We start from the raw sequence: 17,525 nt of genomic DNA, 5'->3' as shown, positions 1-17,525 counted from the left end.
TTTTTCAATCTTATACATTTTTATTGACTTCCTTTGAACTGCTTCTGTTCTGGATTTGCTTTGTATGTATTTCAGTCTGGTCTTTTCATGCCCACCATCAATCAGCAAACATATATTAAGCATTCATTGCATGCCAGACACTGAGATACAAATACAAAATTTGCCATCAAGGAGATTACAGTCTATTGAGGGTTACAGTATGTTTACAGATAAACAAATACAAGCAGGAGACAAAATAAATACAAAATCACTGGGGGACACTAACAATTGGGGGAATCAGAAAAGGGCTCTAAGGGACAGACACTTGATCGAGCCTTGAAGAGAGCTAAGGTTTACAAGAGGTGGAGGTGGGTAGGAAGTGAATTCTAGGCACTGTCTATGTAAAAACACAGGGACTGGAGATGGAATGTATATCAGGAACAGCAAGTAGGCTAGTTTGGCCTACTTATGGAAAGGGGAGTAAGTCAGTCAACAAGCATTTATTAAGAGCTGTGTCAGGAAAGGAAAAAAAAACAAAACAAAACAACCAACCCAGTGTAAATTAAAATGTGAAGGACAACACATAAATAACTGGGTACATACAAAGCAGATGGGAAGTGATCTGAAAGAGAAGGAATGAATAGCTTCGGGGCTGGGAAAGGTCTTTTTCAGGAAGTATACTTTGAGTTGAGGCCTGAAGGAAGCCAGGGAAACTAAGCGGAGGAGTTGACGAGGCAAAGCATTCCAGGCATGGAGAACAGCCAATGCAAAGGGCCAGAAAAGGAGAAAGGATGCATTGTTTAAAGAACAGCAAGTACACCAGGGAAGCTAAATCAGAAATGGAAAGGGTTAGTGATTCGTAATGTGCAATCAGCCTGGAAAGACAAGCTGGAGTCAGATGGAGAAGTTAGTCAGTCATTCAACAACAACTGGTGTTTACACAAGCATGGTTCCAGACTTCTAGGAGCTCGATGTCTCAAGAGGAAGGCAACATGCGAACAAATACAAACAAGGTAGAGACTGGATGAATTAGAGATAATCACCGGGAGAAAGGTACTAGCTTTAAGCTATGTATGGGGAAGTGTGGAGGAGAGGGTTATCAGGAAAGGATTCTTGTACAAGATAGATAGGATTTTAGCTGGGACTTGGAGGGAAACAGGAAAGCCAGGAAGCAAAAACTAGGGAGAAAATTCGAAGCTTGGAGAAAGACAGTGAAAATGCAAAGAACATGTGTATATAATAATAATAATAATAATAATGCCTACCATTTATAAAGCACTTACTGTGTGTCTGGCTGGCACTGTGCTGTGTCATTTGAAATTAGATGGGGGTGCCTATCTCTGTTCCAAGTTTTAGGAAACTTAAGCTGCAGTTTCTAATATATTGCTGCTTAGAAATTAGAGGCTACTGTACCAGTTTTAGACATGAAGCATTTTTTTTTTTTGCGGGGCAGTGGGGGTTAAGCGACTTGCCCAGGGTCACACAGCTAGTAAGTGTTAAGTGTCTGAGGCTGGATTTGAACTCAGGTACTCCTGAGTCCAGGGCTGGTGCTCTATCCACTGCACCACCTAGCCACCCCCCATTAAGCATTTTTTAAAGCATATTAAATGTTAGAGAAAGTGAGAGCACATGGTTAGAAGCCCTACATACCTAGGATAGAGAGCAAGAGCCAGAGGGCAGCATGGGAAAGGGAAGAGAGAGCCAAGAGAGATCAAGACCCTCCTCTCCAAGGGTTTTTATTCTCCTGAAGGTAGAGGTGGGTCACTGCACATTGATCCAAGCTAATTGGCCAGTAACATTCAAGTCCATTGATTGGCATGACTTGAGCGTGGTCTGGTAAGTTTACTTCCTTTAAGTAGTCAGGAAGGTCAATCTACATTTCCTTTGCAATTCTCCTGACTCTGGGCTGGCCTTAAAAAAAAGTCAGGCAAGGCTACCTCGAGTGGGGAGCCCTCTGGGCTCCCCCCAAACCCATTATTTTCTCACAGTGCTAAGCACTTTACAGTTATCTCATTTGATCCTTACAACAACCCTGGGAGGTAGTGCTATTGCTATTATGATGGGGTTTTACAGATAATGAAGCTGAGGCTCCAAAAGGTTATGAGGAAGTAGAATTGAAAAGACTTGGCAACAGATTAGATAGGGGGCATGAGTGAGGAGGCAAAGATGACACCTAGGTTTTGAGCCTGAGTGACTAGCAGTTTGGTGGTGTCCTGTAGAATAATAACAGTAATAATAATAGCATTTATAGAGTGTTTTAAAAGTTTGCCAAGTACTTTACAAATAGCTCACTTTATCCTCACAACAACCAGGGGAGGTAAGGGTTATTATTATCCCCATTTTACAGATGAGGAAATTGACCCTTTGAGAGCCCATGATCATACAGCTAACAAAGTGTCTGAAATCGGGTTGGACTACAGGCCCAGCTTTAACCACTGCACTACCCAGCTGCCTAATAGGAACAATATATGAACTATATCTATATCTATATAAATCCTCAATCTCGAATAGGACGTTTCCAAGGCAACAGGGTATCTCAGAGGGCGTCATGACAACTTTGCTGCGGGAAGGGACCAGCACCTGGGTTGGATTTTCGTGGCTCTAAACCTCCGTCTCCCCTTCTGTAAAATGAAGAGGGGATTGAGGGTTGGACTAGATGACCTCCAATAGCCTTTTCTGCTCTGTATCTAGCAGCACCTTACGACAATGCTATAGCAGGTGCCCGGATTTAAAATTCCCCCCCAACTCCTCTTCCTCAGACCATATAATAACTATCCGCTTCCTTAGAAGGCGGACAACTGTTTCTATGGCAACAGTAACCAGACTCCGTGCGGTTGTATTCTCGCGATACCTACCTCAGCGGAAGTGACGGCAAGCGGGAGTTCCTGAGGGGCTCCCCCCCACCTCGGTCAATCGCTGCTAGTCCACAGAGCTCCTACCTTTTCCCGCCCGAGGAGCTGCTGCCGCCTGGGCCTCCCTCTGCCCTCTCCCCCCGTCTCCCCGTTCCCTTCCTCCCCGGGATGAACATGGCGTCTGCCCTAGAGCAGTTCGTGAACAGCGTCCGGCAACTCTCTGCTCAAGGTCAGTTTCCAGGCCGCCGGGCCCAGCCCGGCCCGGTCCGGCCCACACTCCTTCATCTGAGCCGCTGCTCATTCTCCTCGGCAGGCAGCGGGGGGCCCTGGGTAGGGGAGGCGCCGTCTCGCTCGAGCCTCATTCATTCCCCTAGGCCTAGACCCCCCACCTCCCGTCTGGCTCCCGCGCCGAGCTGTGGTGGAGCCTCCTCCTCCGGTAGGGGCCCAGCTGGTGGCTCTGGAGGCTGGTCTTCCCGGGAAGGCTTCCCCTCCCCCCTTTAGCCTCCTTGGCTCCGCCTCCACCAGCCGTTTGTGGAGGGAGGAGAGAAGAGAATGATCTTCTTTCCCTTCTCCCTTTCCCTTTCCCGAACCCAGATCCCATCCCCTCTTGGCACCCAGGCCGGGTCCCCCTCGGAGAGAGAGTCGCTTTGCTTGACAGTTTGCTGGGCGGTGACTTCCGCCATCTCTTTATCCTGCACGGTGATTGGCGTGGGGGGTCCCCCTTTCCTTTCCATGATTGGCCGAGTGCCTGTCACTCTCATCCACTACCCCTTTGGGAGCTTCTCGGGGAAGAAGGCTCAGTATAGTTTGAATTATAGGCTCTTGATCCCCATAGCCATATCTAGACTCTCTGCCTTTTTCTGCGATTACTAAAGTATATATGCACCAATGACTTCTCTGTCTTTACTAGTTTCTGTCTCCTGCCCCCCATTCAGAATCTACAATTGTGTGCCTTGGTCCTCTCCTAGTAAGCCAGCAGATTGAGAAGCCCTTCTCCATAGAGTTCAGTTTTTAAGGGTGGAATGAAGAGAATTCCTGGTAGAATTCTACAACAAAATTGTTAAAGGGAGGGCTTTTATTTTTAATCACTTAAGGAAGAGGTGATTATTACGAGCCAGCTTGGGTTCATTAAGATGTTAAAGTACTGGGTTTGGAATCAGGAAGACCTGTGTTCAAATCCGTGACCCTTAATTTTTTCATCCTTAAAATAATGATAACATAGTGATAAAATAGTAATAATCATTAAAACAGTGATGCTAGTGTCTGTAGCTGCATCTTGAAAGGGTGGGTGTGAGGCTTAAAAGAACTATGTAAAGCTCTTTGCAAACTTTGGAGAGCTAAATGTGAACTATTATAAGAACAAGTCATACCAGAATAATCTCATTTCCTCTCTTAACAGGGTTTAAACTAGTAGATCAAGGAAATAATTTGACAAGGTTTCTGGCCATATCTTTATGGATTGGATGAACTAAACGACAGAACAGTTTAAATGGGCCTAGAGTATTGATTAATGTGTTGCAGAGAGGTCGCTAGTGACATGCCCCAGAGTTCTGCCTTTGGCTCAATTCTGTTCAGCTTTCTAATCAGTTACTTAGATAAAGTAAGTTAGATCAAATTTGTAGTTGCTAGTAGCTCATACATGGGATGATAGAAGCTGAAACTAAAAAGATCTTGACAGCCTACTTTAGTGGCCAAAATGAATAGGATGAAATGAAATAGAAATAAATATAGTGTTTTGCCCCTGGGTTCAAAAACTCAGTTGGAGAAGTACAGAATGAAAGCAGTGTGAAGACCTAGGACTTTTAATGAACTGTGAGCTCAATGTTAGAATGAGCTAATGTGATCGTAGGCATCACCAAAAGGAAGAGGATGTCCATGGTGTAGGACATAATATACTAACATAATATATGACTACACTATGACCTGTTCAGATCATCATGACATTATTGTGCCAAGTTCTGTGTGCCATAATTTAGAATACATATTGACTAACCAGAATGTACACAGATGACGGTGATCAGGAAGTTGAAGTGACTTATAAGAGCACTGATTGAAGGAACTACTGATGTTTAAGTTAAAGAAAAGAAGATTTAGGGGAATATGACATCTTCTTTGAAGTAGTGAAGAATTGCCATGTGGAATAATTAAGTTTTTTCTTCTTGGCTTGAAGGATAAAACAAAGAAGATACAGGGAGGCATATTTCAGTGAAATCTAAAGAATAATTTCCTATTATAAATGCTCAACATCTGGACTAGATTGCTTTTGAGTACAGTGAATGCCCTATCACTGGAAGTGACCATACTTCAGGGATATTGTAAATTAGATCTGTGATTTGGGTAGGAATTGGACTAGATATCTCAACATCTCTTCTAGCATTAAGATTTTGATTCTTTGGGGGCAGCTAGGTGGCACAGTAGATAACACACCAGCCCTGGATTCAGGAGGACCCAAGTTCAAATGTGGCCTCAAACACTTGACACTAGCTGTGTGACCCTGGGCAAGATACTTAACCCTCATTGCCCCGCAAAAAAAAAGAAAAGAAAAGAAAAAGATTTTGATTCTTTGAGAGGCAATTTGTGCCTCTTTCCTTCATATTCTCACTTAATTTCATGTCCTAGGTACAGAGCACTAAATAGGGGAGTGAGGGTAAAGGTATCATGATTCAATAGAAAGAACACTAGTCTTGGAATCAGGAGATTTGGGTTTAAGTTCCATTTTAATGTTTCGTACCTATATTGGCAAGTCATTTCATCTCTTTGAACCTCTGCTTTCTCAGATGAGAATGAGGATGTAATAATTGCAGTAACCATCTCATAGCATTGTTTGGAGAGTCGTGAGATAATGAAGGTTAGGTGCTTGATAACTGTAAGACTTCCTACATATGTAAGTTATTGTGTCAGTTCAGCTGCAGATATGTATTCTAATATTGGGCAAGTAGCTTAATTTATCTGTACTTAATAGGATCAGATGATTTGGAGCTGGAAGGAATCAAATCATCCTTTCCAGCCTTCATTTTGCAGATGAGTAAACTGAGGCTTTAGAGAGGTTAATTGACTTGTTCAAATGAGTAAGTAGCAGTTCGTTCCAAAATTAATGGTGGTGGTCTAACTGAATTATCAATAACATTTGTGAAGTATTACACATGTATATAGGCTTTTTTGGTCTCCCTGCTAGAATAAAAGCTTCTCAAAAACAGGGATTGTTTCCTTTTATTTTTATCCTCAACAACTACAATAGTGTCTGGCCTTTATTATGCTTTTTGTTAACTGATGCTATGTGGTATCAATTCTTGAATAAATATTTTGATCAAGGAAGAGAAACACCCTGATGAGATTCCCATATTTTGTTTTGTTTTGTTTTGACTTTCCTAACTCTTAAGCTTTCCATTTTTGACACTGCTGTAGAATACATTTCTACTCTAAACCTTTTGTGATTCTGTATCTGAGGTCTTGAAGGGGTAGTGATAAGGCAAATTTCTTTAACCTGCCAGGGTCTTTATTTCTTCCCAGTTTTTTACCATGACTTTTGTTTGAATTTCATTATAGCTGCTAATCATAATATTATGACAAAAAATAGAGAAGCAAAAGTTCAGACTTGAAATACTTATTCATATTGTGTATCTTGATTTGATCAGCAGAAACCAGTTTTCCTTAAAACAATGTGTTACTATTTCTTTAACTTCCCAAATGCCAGGATTTCTGACAGAGGGCTTTTTAGCATATGTGAAGAAGCATGTTACATCAGACTCATTTGTTTAATTGTATTTTGTTATTGTGATCAAATTTGGAACTATTCATCACGTTCCTTAATCACTAACAATTAAACAAGGGGAATGGAATTTCTCATTTTCACTGATTAGTAGAAAGTCTTTTGCCATGTATTGATACTTTTACCAATACATATATTTTCTTTTTTTTGAGGGGGAGGAGAGGCAATGAGGGTTAAGTGACTTGCCCAGAGTCACACAGCTAGTAAGTGTCAAGTGTCTGAGGCCAGATTTGAACTCAGGTCCTCCTGAATCCAGGGCTGGTGCTTTATCTACTGCACCACCTAGCTGCCCCTCTTATATTTTCAAAATTAGTTTTTCTTCTTAGTCCAATATTGACTGATTTTCTATCACCAGTTAGAGAGTATATCCGATTATACATCTCAATACTGCTTTGGCTTCCTAATTGGCAAAAAACTAATTGTTCTTAAAAATCATTTTCTTGTTTAGCTGTTCTTTGGTATTTATTGGTTTGAAGCATTTTTTTTTAACCTAAAAAGAGAGTATCAAAAAAAAAGTTAGGGTGTTACAAACTAGAAGAAATTATCTAGTTGACTTCTCATAAGAGCTTTGATAAAGGGAATGTGTTTTTCAGTTGAATTTGTGGACATATCATGAAAGTATATCTAACTGATATTAAGAATATGGAGGGGAAAAAAGAAAATAAAAGAATATGGAGCTTGCTTATTCTAATATGTACCTTGCCTTTTATGGAACATTACCTAATTTCTTAGAAAAGATCAAATTAGCTATTGATCAGTTAAATACCAGTATATCCTGTATTATCACTAGCTGAGAATTGGCTTGTCATGATGTAGCTGCAATCTTTTTCAGTAGTAATGCTATTTTAAAATCTTAAATTTGTTTTAATTTCCGCTTAAATCATTGTCATTCAGGTATCACTTTAATAAAGAAAATGTCTACAAAATGTTAAATGGACAAATGAACTATGAAGTAAAAATAATCAGTATTGATGTTTTGAAGTTTAAACTGTAAATTAGAATATCTGGAAAGAAAACTTAAGAGGATTCTTCCAAAGATTAATTCCAGTGCAGTTGCCTCCTTATTTGTTTTGAAGTATGTTCTATGAAAACTCAGTTTATAATAACTGAAGTTGTGTGTCTGACCTTCATATGTGAAGGTGTTGATACTAACCTATAATCAATAACAAAGCATGTGCTTTAAATTGTTTTTCCTCTAGTGGTGATAAATTTGTATGACTGTATTAACATTGATTTATGACCATGAGCATCTGTTTTATAGACAGCTAACAGTACTTTAGCCATACTTGTGAAAGTTGAAAGAATGAATTAAATTAACAACTCTGATATTTAGTGATTTCCTGAAGTGTTTGAGAATGAAGGACATTCCTCTGATTATCTGTTTATTTATTTGTTTGTTTCTTTAGTTAGATAGATAGTATTTAATTTTTTCCAATTACATATCAAGACAAATTTTAACACATTTTTAAAAAATTTGAGTTCCAAATTTTTTCCTTCCTTCCCTCAACTCCTCCTCCCCAAAGACAGCAAGCAATTTGATATAGATTATATATGTGTAATCATGTAAAATGTATTTCCATATTAGTCATGTTGTAAAAGAAGAAACAGGCCAAAAGGAAAAACCACAAAAAAATAAATAAATAAAGTGAAAATAGTATGCTGCATTCAGATTCCATCTGTTCTTTCTCTGGATGTAGATAGTATTTTTTTCATCATGAGCCCTTTGGAATTGTCATGGATCATTATATTGCTGAGAATAGCTAAGTCATTCATAGTTGAAATTTGCACAATGTTGCCGTTACTGTGTACAATGTTCTGGTTCTGCTCACTTCACTCAGCATCAGTTCATATAAATCCAAGTTTTTCTGAAATCTGCCTGTTCCTCGTTTCTTATAGCACAATAGTATTCTATTACATTCATATACCATAACTTGTTTAGCCATTCCCTAATTGATAGGCATACTCTCAATTTCCAATTCTTTGTCACCACAAAAAGAGCTGTTATAAATATTTTTATACAAGTAGGTCCTTCCCCTTCCCCCCTTTTAAAAATCTCTCTGGGATATAGACTTAATAGTGGTATTGTTGGATCAAAGGTTATGCACAATTTGATTGCTCTTTGGGCATAATTTCATGAGCAAATTTAGAGACATCTCCACTCCATATGTTCATATGGACTATTTGTGCCCAGCCTGTGGTAGAGCCTTCTGAGCTCATATTGGTCTAATCAGCCACAATGAGACACTATACCTTGACTCTAACAGTGGTATCATTTTGGTCCTCTTCTAGAATGAAGGACAACCACCTCTACCTCCAGTGTCCCAGTTTTCCCACATCCCTTCCAACATTTATTATTTTCCTTTTCTGTCATATTAGTCAATCTGATAGGTGTGAGGTGGTACCTCACAATTGTAATTTAGAGCATTTTTTCACATGACTATAGAAAGCTTTGATTTTTTTCATCTGAAAACTGCCTGTTCATATTCTTTGACCATTTATCAACTGGGGGATGATGTATTCTTTTTTTAAAAAATAGAAGTATTTTATTATTTTCCAGTTATATGTAGAGATAGTTTTCAGCATTTCTTTATATAAGATTTCCAATTTTCTATTTTTCTCCCCCCCCCCCCAGACAGCAGGCAATCCAATATAGGTTTTTATATATATATACATACACACACACGCACACGCACACGCACACGCACATATATACATATACATAACAACATTAAACATATTTCTGCATCAGTCATGCTATAAAAGAAGAATCAGAGCAATAAGGAAAAACCTCAAGATAGAAAAACAACAGCACCAAAAATAAAAGAAATAGTATGGTTCAATCAGTATCCATATTCCACAGTTTTTTGTTTTTTGTTTTTTCTGGATTTGGAGATCCTTTTCCATCGTGAGTCCCCTGGAACTTTCTTGTACTATTATATTGGTGAGAAGAATCCAGTCTATCACAGTTCATCAACATATAATGTTGATAATACTGTGTATAATGTTCTTCTGGTTCTGCTCATCTCACTCATCATCAGTTCATGCAAGTCCTTCCAGGTTTCTCTGAACTCCTCCTGCTCATCGTTTCTTATAGCACAATAGAATTCCATTACATTCATATACCACAACTTGTTCAGCCATTCCCAGCTGATGGGCAACCCCTCAATTTCTAATTCCTTGCCACCACAAAAGGAACAGCTATAAATATTTTTGAACATGTGGGTCCTTTTCCCTTTGCTATGATCTCCTTGGGGAGACCCAAAAGTGGTATTGCTGGGTCAAAGGGTATGCACAGCTTTATAGCCCTTTGGGCATAATTCCAAATTACTCTCCAGAATGGTTGGATCAGTTCACAGCTCCACCAACAATGCATGGGACGATGTATTCTTATAAAATTGACTCAGTTCTCTATATGTTTGAAAAATGGGGCCTTTTCCAGAGACACTTGCTATAAAAAATTGTTTCCCAGCTTTCTGTTTTCCTTTTATTCTTGGTTGCATTGGTTTGCTTATGCAAAACTTTTAATTTAATACAATCAAATTCTCTATTTTACATCTTGTAATGCTCTCTATCTCTTGTTTAGTCATAAATTTTTCCCTTCTATGAAGGGTGTTTATTTATGGTTTTAGCCTCAATTGTTTCAACTTAGTATTTATGAACTCTTATAGTGTATTCTTTATTTTCTCATATTTTTACAGTGTTGTCTTTGCCCCTTTGTGTCATTTTAAGGTACCATGAGTGAGTGATACCATTATTTGATGTTTTCTAGGGCAAATGACTCAACTTTGTGAATTGATTAACAAAAGTGGAGAACTTCTAGCAAAAAATTTATCCCATCTTGATACAGTGCTTGGTGCTTTGGATGTACAAGAGCATTCCTTGGGGGTGCTTGCAGTTCTGTAAGTGCTGTTTTATTTATAATACATATTAACTTACGTTAACCCCTAAAATAACTTAAAATTTTTATGAACTAGAGTTTTGAGGATTTATATGAGAAAGAAAGCAAATTATCTAAAGAAAATTCAATTTTTCTGTAAAACTGAAGCTGTCAAAGTAATGTTCCTGTAGTAACATAGTAATGTTAGAAAACTATAGAGTGCTAGTGCTGGGTGGGACTTTCAATATCATTTAGTTCTATCCAGTAATTTTACAAAGGAAGAAACAGCCAGAGATGTGAATGATTTCTTCAAGATTCTACAAGTATTTGACTTGGCACCTGGTTTTACCAGTTGTGTTTACTTCTGTATTCAGTTTTATCAGGTTTTTTTAATTTTTCATTTGGATTGATAAAATTGGGGTTTTTAGTATTAAAATTCTTTTTGAAAATGGAAAGTGAATGAGATTAGAGGGAAGGGAATGAACATTTATATAGTGCCTACCATTTGTTTAGCACTGTGCTAAGTGCCCTTTTTTGTTTTTTTTTTTTAACTAAATGCTTTTTTTTTTTTTCAACAATAATTTTGGAAGATAGGTGCTATTGTTATTCCCACGTTCCAGTTGAGGAAAGTGAAGCAAACAGAGGTTAAGTAACTTGCTCAGGATCACACAGCTAGTAAGTATCTGAGGCTGGATTTTAACTCAGGTTTCCTGGATTCCAGACCCAGCAGTCTGTTCTTTGCACTACCAGTTTACCTCTGGCAGGCTAAGTTGCTAGTACCTTGGAGTACTTTAAACATTATTTTTCAGTATTTTATTCAAAGATTTCTAACTGGGGAAATAAAAATTGAGAATGATTATTAAACATGACTGAGATGGATAATATTAATAAAATTCCTATTGATCTTAAGCAAAATTACTTTGAGTTTTATATAGATTTAGGCTCAGTCAATTACAAGAAACTTTATTTAAGACCTAATCAAACAGGATTTCCAATAACACTGTGTGTGTGTGTGTGTGTGTGTGTGAGTGAGTGTGTGAGAGAGAGAGAGAGAGAGAGATCTGGTGTGGACAATGGGGTTTGTTTAATCAATGGTATTTTAGTATTATGTAATAGGTCATTATAGCAAGTAAATGATATTTGAAATAACTCATAAATGGGAAAATATTGATTAGCACAAAATGAGTCAACATAAGAAAACAAACAATGAAAAAATTCTGTTGGTTAAGAGAAGCCCAAGAAGCAAACTTAAAAGAAGGGAATAATCTCACAACAAATAAAGAATCAAAGGAGAAAGTAGTCTCACAAATCAGAGGAAAAAAATTACTTAAGTGCAAGAAATGTAAGAATGGCTGGAAGAAATGAAGAAGGGGAAAATGAAATTAGAATTGAAATAGGAGCTCTTGAGGAGGAGAATTCAAAAGGCAATAGAATAAATGGCTTCAAATAGAAAGTGGAAAATCTTACTCCTTGAAAAATCAAATGGAGGAATTAGAACTTAATGACTCCATGAAACTACAAGAAATAGAAAAAAGGTCAAATAGGAAAAAAATGTAAGGTACCTACTATCAAAAATAACTAACCTGGGAAACTGACTGAGGAGACATAATTTAAGAGTCACTGAAAAACATAAACAAACAAAAAACTTGGATACTGTAGTTCAGGAAATCATTTTTCAAAACTATCCAGAGCTATAAGAACCAGAGGGCAAAGTCAAAATGGAATCCATTGTTCATCTCCTGAAAGAAATCCCAAACTGACCCAGGAATCTTGTATCCAAAATCCAGTTTTCAAGTCGGAGAAAAAAATACTATAAACAGCTGGCAGGAGGCTCATGTCCCAAGGAACTACAGTCAAGATGTACAAGAATGAATGAATGAAGCCTTTATTAAGTACACTAGGTGCTAAACACTAGGGTTACCCTGAAAGAGCTCATGTTCTAAATAGAGGAGACTATACAAGTGGAAGTTTTCAACTGAAAACCAGATGAAAAAGTTCCATGTTCCTTAGGATACAGCAACAAAGCATATGATAATGCCTCTTCTTTGTCATTTCTACTGATAAAATCATATCAGTTTCTGATGTTGAACAGTTTTGACAATGAACCCTTTTTTTCTGAGTCTTTAAGTAGCTGTAACTGTAGCAATTGTAGAACCAGGTACCAGATTGCCTTTCTAGTCAAGTAGGCAATAAACATTAACTATCTCATCTGTCAGGCATTGTGCTAAATACTTGGATAAAAGTAAGCAAAAGAAAAGCTGTCCCTGCCCCCAAAGAGCTTACAATCTAATGGGAGAGAACTACACACAAAGGGGAGTTGGGTGGGGGGAAGGCACCCCCAGTACTAGGGGTATATTGGAGAAGTCCAAAGGACTAGAACTCAGTGGGAAATGAATGGGAGGTTTGGGAGTCTACCTCTTCAGTTAGTTAGAGGGGCAGAAGGTAGTTTGAGTAGCAAGGCTGATCTTGCAAGATCATTATCCTGCAAGTTCCTCATGATGAAATTCCTAGGGGCTTAGTGGAGAAGTCCAAAGGAATTCAGGTGGATGAGAAATGAAGAGATGGCAATAGTTTATTGTCTTAGGTCACCTCCACACCAACAAGGAAAAGAGGTGTTTTTTTTCCCCTCAGGTTGATGGCTGAGGGAACTGTGCAGCAACTACTTTACAGGAGAGAAAATCTTGGAATATGATGTTCCAAAAGACAAAAGGGCAGCAACCAAGAATAACTTAGCTTGAAAAACAGTTTAATCCTACAGGAGGGAAAATGGACTTTAAATTTATTTCATTAAATATTTCCCAATTACATATAAAAATTTTTAAACAATCATATTTTTAAATTTTGAGTTCCAAATTCTCTCTCTCACCTGCCTCTCCTTCCTTGAGAAGGCTGGCAATTTGCTATGTTATACATGCAGAACCTTTCCATGTTAGCCATATTGCAAAAGAAAACACAGACCAAAAAAAAAAAGAAACAAGAAAAATAAAGTTTAAAAAAGTATGCTTCAATTTACCTTCAGAGTTCATCATTTCTCTGGAGGCAGATAGCATTTTTCATCATGAGTCCTTTGGCATTGTCTTGATCAGAGTAGCCAATTCTTTCATAGTTGATCATCCTTACAATATTGCCGTTACTGTGTACACTGTTCTCCTGGTCCTGCTCACTTCTCTTTGCACCACTTTGAATAAGTTTTCCCAGGTTTTTCTGAAACTATCCTGCTCATCATTTCTTATAGTATAATAGTATTCTGTCACAGTGATATACCGCAGCTTGTTTAGCCATTCACCAATTGATGAACCTCCTCTTGATTTACAAGTTTTTGCCACCACAAAAAGAGCTGCTACAAATATTTTTGTACAAAAAGGTCTTATCCCTTTTTCTTTGATCTTTGTGGAATACAGACCTAGGAGTGGTATTGCTGGGTTAAAGGGTATGCATAGTTTTATAGCTCTTTGAGCTTAGTTCCAAATTATCCTCCAGATTATTAGACTAGTTCTAAGCTCCACCAACAATTCATTTGTATCCCATTTTTTCCACATTCTTTCCAGCATTTGTCATGGAAAAGAGAGTTTAATAGAACAGAGGACTTTTAAGTTTTCCTAATGAATAGACTAGAGCTGAATAGAAACTTTGAAATTCAAACACTGGAGCTGAGAGAAACCTAGTAAGGTAAAAGTGTTCAATTAGAAAGAGCTAAATGCTGATGAAGTATTTACATTCAAATTGGGAGAGAAGTGACATTGTTCCATCTAGGATCAGAGACTGAGTTAAGTTAAAAACACTGGGCATGAAAAACAAAACAAAACACACAGGGCATGGGTATACTTCTGTCCCATTTTGTTGGGTTTTAGAGCGGGGGGGGGGGGGGGAAGGAAGGAAAAAAAGAATACTTTAGTACAAAAACTAGGAGAAAGGAGAAGAGCTGTTTCACATAAATGGGGGAGGTGAAAAGAGTATATAAACATCAAGGAAAGTATAGAGGGATTGGGCATCTCATTAATCTCCCTCTTAACTGAATTTCAGAAGCAGAAAAAGGGTTGCACACATGGACATATACATATTGTAGTGCATCAAGAATTTCAGAGTCCTTAATAGCTGCTGTTCAAATAAGGCAGTACCGGATACAGACAGGTTAACTCCAATTCATGTGTGACACACACTGTCAGTAGGTGGTGTTGACAGTTCAGATAACACATAACTCTTGTGTGTGTGTGTGTATTTGTGTGTGTGTGTATTTGTGTGTGTATGTATTTGTGTATTCTCTTCTGAGCTATTTGGCTCTAAGTGTAACAGAGGAGAAGATGTGCTTCTTACAAGACAGTTTTGCTTAGAGCTGGTACTAGATATTGATGACAAAGGAGGGTACTTAAGTTGTTACAAAGGAAAGAATGTGTCCTTGTTAGCATAGCCCTTTATAATACAAAAAAAGAGAACAGTACCTTCTTAGTCAATATATCAAAGAGGCATCTAGGATAAAGAAAAAGAAAACTATCAAATACTGTTGAAAATAACTTTCAAATTAGAAATACATTAAACTAAAAATAATAGAATCTGATTGTTATAAAATTATAAAGATGGAACTTGTATCCTAAGAAGCCTTCCTCTATTATTTTGCAGAAGTTGGGGTCCATGAATGTGAAATATTTCATGTAATGCCACATTTTAAAAGATATATTGGTTAGTTTTGTGGAACATTGTTTTTCTTCCTCTTTTTTATTCTTTATTATAAAAGGTTGCTACAGTGATAAAAACAAAAGATCAATTAAAAATTTGTTTAAAAAAGAAGTGCATTAAATTCATCCAGGAAGTAGGTAATAGCCTGGGAGATGGTGAAAAGAATATAAGAAATACTAAAGATTTGAGGTGTAAATAATCATGGCCGAACAAAATCAGCTCTGAAGTATAAATCATAAAGGGAAAGAGACAGAGACAGAGACAAAGAGAAAGAAAATGTAAAAACCAGAGATTGAGTTCTAGTATTGGTGAGGAAAGGAAGAACAGAGAGACTAGGAATAGAATACTTCAGTCCCAGATCATGGAAGTTGATCAGATTCCTTCTCTTTACCTACATCACACTGCCATTACAGAAGGGAAAAGATTGCTGGGAAGAAGTATGCTTGCAGCAAGGACACCCATAGCAGGATAACAATGACAGATAAAAACTTACAGAGGGAGAGAAATAAAATATTTGATGAAAAGCGTCATCTTCAGTGAATGTTTATTTTGCAACTTAATGAGATTAGGTCCAAATCCTAAGATTTGGAAGATAAGGATGTTATAACAAACTCAGCAATCACCACTCAATAGCACCAAGAAACTCTGGAATAGTTTCTGGAGAATAATTGATTAATTAAATTAAAATATCAATGAATAGAAAAGAAAGTAGATCTTTGAAAGAAACAAACCAGTCAGTCTAATGGCAGGAATTTAGAACAAAATATAAATATTCTGTAGCAATGGATTTTTTTTCTTTTGAAAAAGAGAATAATGGAATTAGTACAGAAAAATCTAGGAACAGAAGAAAAAATTAAATTTTTTTTTTTTTTAGTGAGGCAATTGGGGTTAAGTGACTTGCCCAGGGTCACACAGCTAGTAAGTGTTAAGTGTCTGAGGCCGGATTTGAACCCAGGTACTCCTGACTCCAGGGCCGGTGCTCTATCCACTTCGCCACCCAGCTGCCCCAAGAAAAAATTAATTTGAGGGAAGGACATCAGACCCAAATTATTTTAAGCAAAGAGACTAAATGCTGACTTCAGTGAAAGAAAAGTATATAAAAATATTCAAAAGGGGGGAAAAAAACCAACCTTAACAATTGTGATCTGAAATATGAAGGGATTAAATTCCTTAATTAAAGGAATGAGAAAAGAAAAATGGATTTAGGAATCCCAGCAATTTGCTGCAACCAAGCTATTGCCTAGGTCCTAGACCTGTGATTTCATTGCTGTTGGGAACGTCTAGGTGAGGAAACTACCAGTACAGATTTTCCTCTCCAATTTAGTCATAGAGAATAGCATAGGATAGGGTATTTTAATAACAATAATTAGCATTTCTATAGTGCCTTCAGTTTTGTTTTTGTTTTTTTGGGGGGCGCGGTGAGGCAATTGGGGTTAAGTGACTTGCCCAGGGTTATAAGTGTCTGAGGTCAGATTTGAACTCAGGTCCTCCTGAAATCCAGGGCCAGTGCTTTATCCACTGCGCCACCTAGCTGCCCCAGTGCCTTCAGTTTTGCAAAGCACTTAATAAATATCACATTTTAATGGTCATAGCAATCCTGGGAAGTAGATGCTATTATTATAATTTTTATTCCCATTTTAAATTTGAAGAAACTGAGGTAGGCAGAGGTTAAAGATCTTGCCTAGGATCACAGAGGTAGTAAATGTCAGTGGCCAGATTTGAACTCAGGTCTTCCTTACTCCAGGTTCAACACTATTCATTATGCCACGGTGACGGGTACAACTAAATGTGTGTGATTACCCTATCTGTCCCCTTGTGGGGAAAGCTAACTAGTCCAACTGTTTAACAGTTTAGGCATTAAACATTTATTAAAATATATTAGAGGTTAACAAAGAGAGAACAAGTATTTCTGAAAGAATAGGAAAACCTAACCTATCCTTGAGGAGAAATCAGAGCTGCCAACCCCAAGAGGAGGTTCCAACCACCAACTCCCAAAACCAACTGCCTTACACACTGCTTCAAGCTGATTGGTGGAGGGTAGTCACATGCTCACACAGCAGGGGGCCTATTCTCACACATACTGTCTCATGCTCAGACAGTAGGGGGCCCCTGTAATATTAATAATATTCTCACACTCCCCCCTGTGCTTCATTAATAAATAGTTTCCTTAAATGAAGCAATAACATTACATATACTTATAACTAACAATGTAAACAGAATTAAAAAAAAAAAGTTCATCAACACATTGATAAAAGCTAAAGGGGGCACCCCCCCTTTAGTAGGTGGACATTGCAAATAGTATAGACAATGGGGAAAGGAAAGTAGGAACATGTCATTCAAGTCTTTAGAAATCTTTTCTCAGATGATTCTTGGG

At 37.8% G+C, this 17,525-nt stretch overlaps 1 protein-coding gene across 1 annotated transcript in view; it reads left to right on the top strand.

Moving 5' to 3' along the window:
- The first annotated feature begins 2,844 nt into the window (after positions 1-2,844).
- The window catches only part of COPS3 (COP9 signalosome subunit 3), a 35,883-nt gene continuing 21,202 nt past the window's right edge, over positions 2,845-17,525 (top strand). Inside the window, exons 1-2 of the mRNA XM_043977492.1 lie at positions 2,845-3,060; positions 10,370-10,499. Coding sequence (XP_043833427.1) covers positions 3,000-3,060; positions 10,370-10,499 — 191 coding nt within the window. The 5' untranslated portion in view covers positions 2,845-2,999. The remainder of the gene's footprint in view (positions 3,061-10,369; positions 10,500-17,525) is intronic.

This window comes from Dromiciops gliroides, chromosome 1 (assembly GCF_019393635.1).
Source record: "Dromiciops gliroides isolate mDroGli1 chromosome 1, mDroGli1.pri, whole genome shotgun sequence".
Lineage (NCBI taxonomy): Eukaryota > Metazoa > Chordata > Mammalia > Microbiotheria > Microbiotheriidae > Dromiciops > Dromiciops gliroides.
The sequence above is the reverse complement of the archived record's forward strand: the minus strand, read 5'-3'. Positions and strand labels throughout refer to the sequence as shown.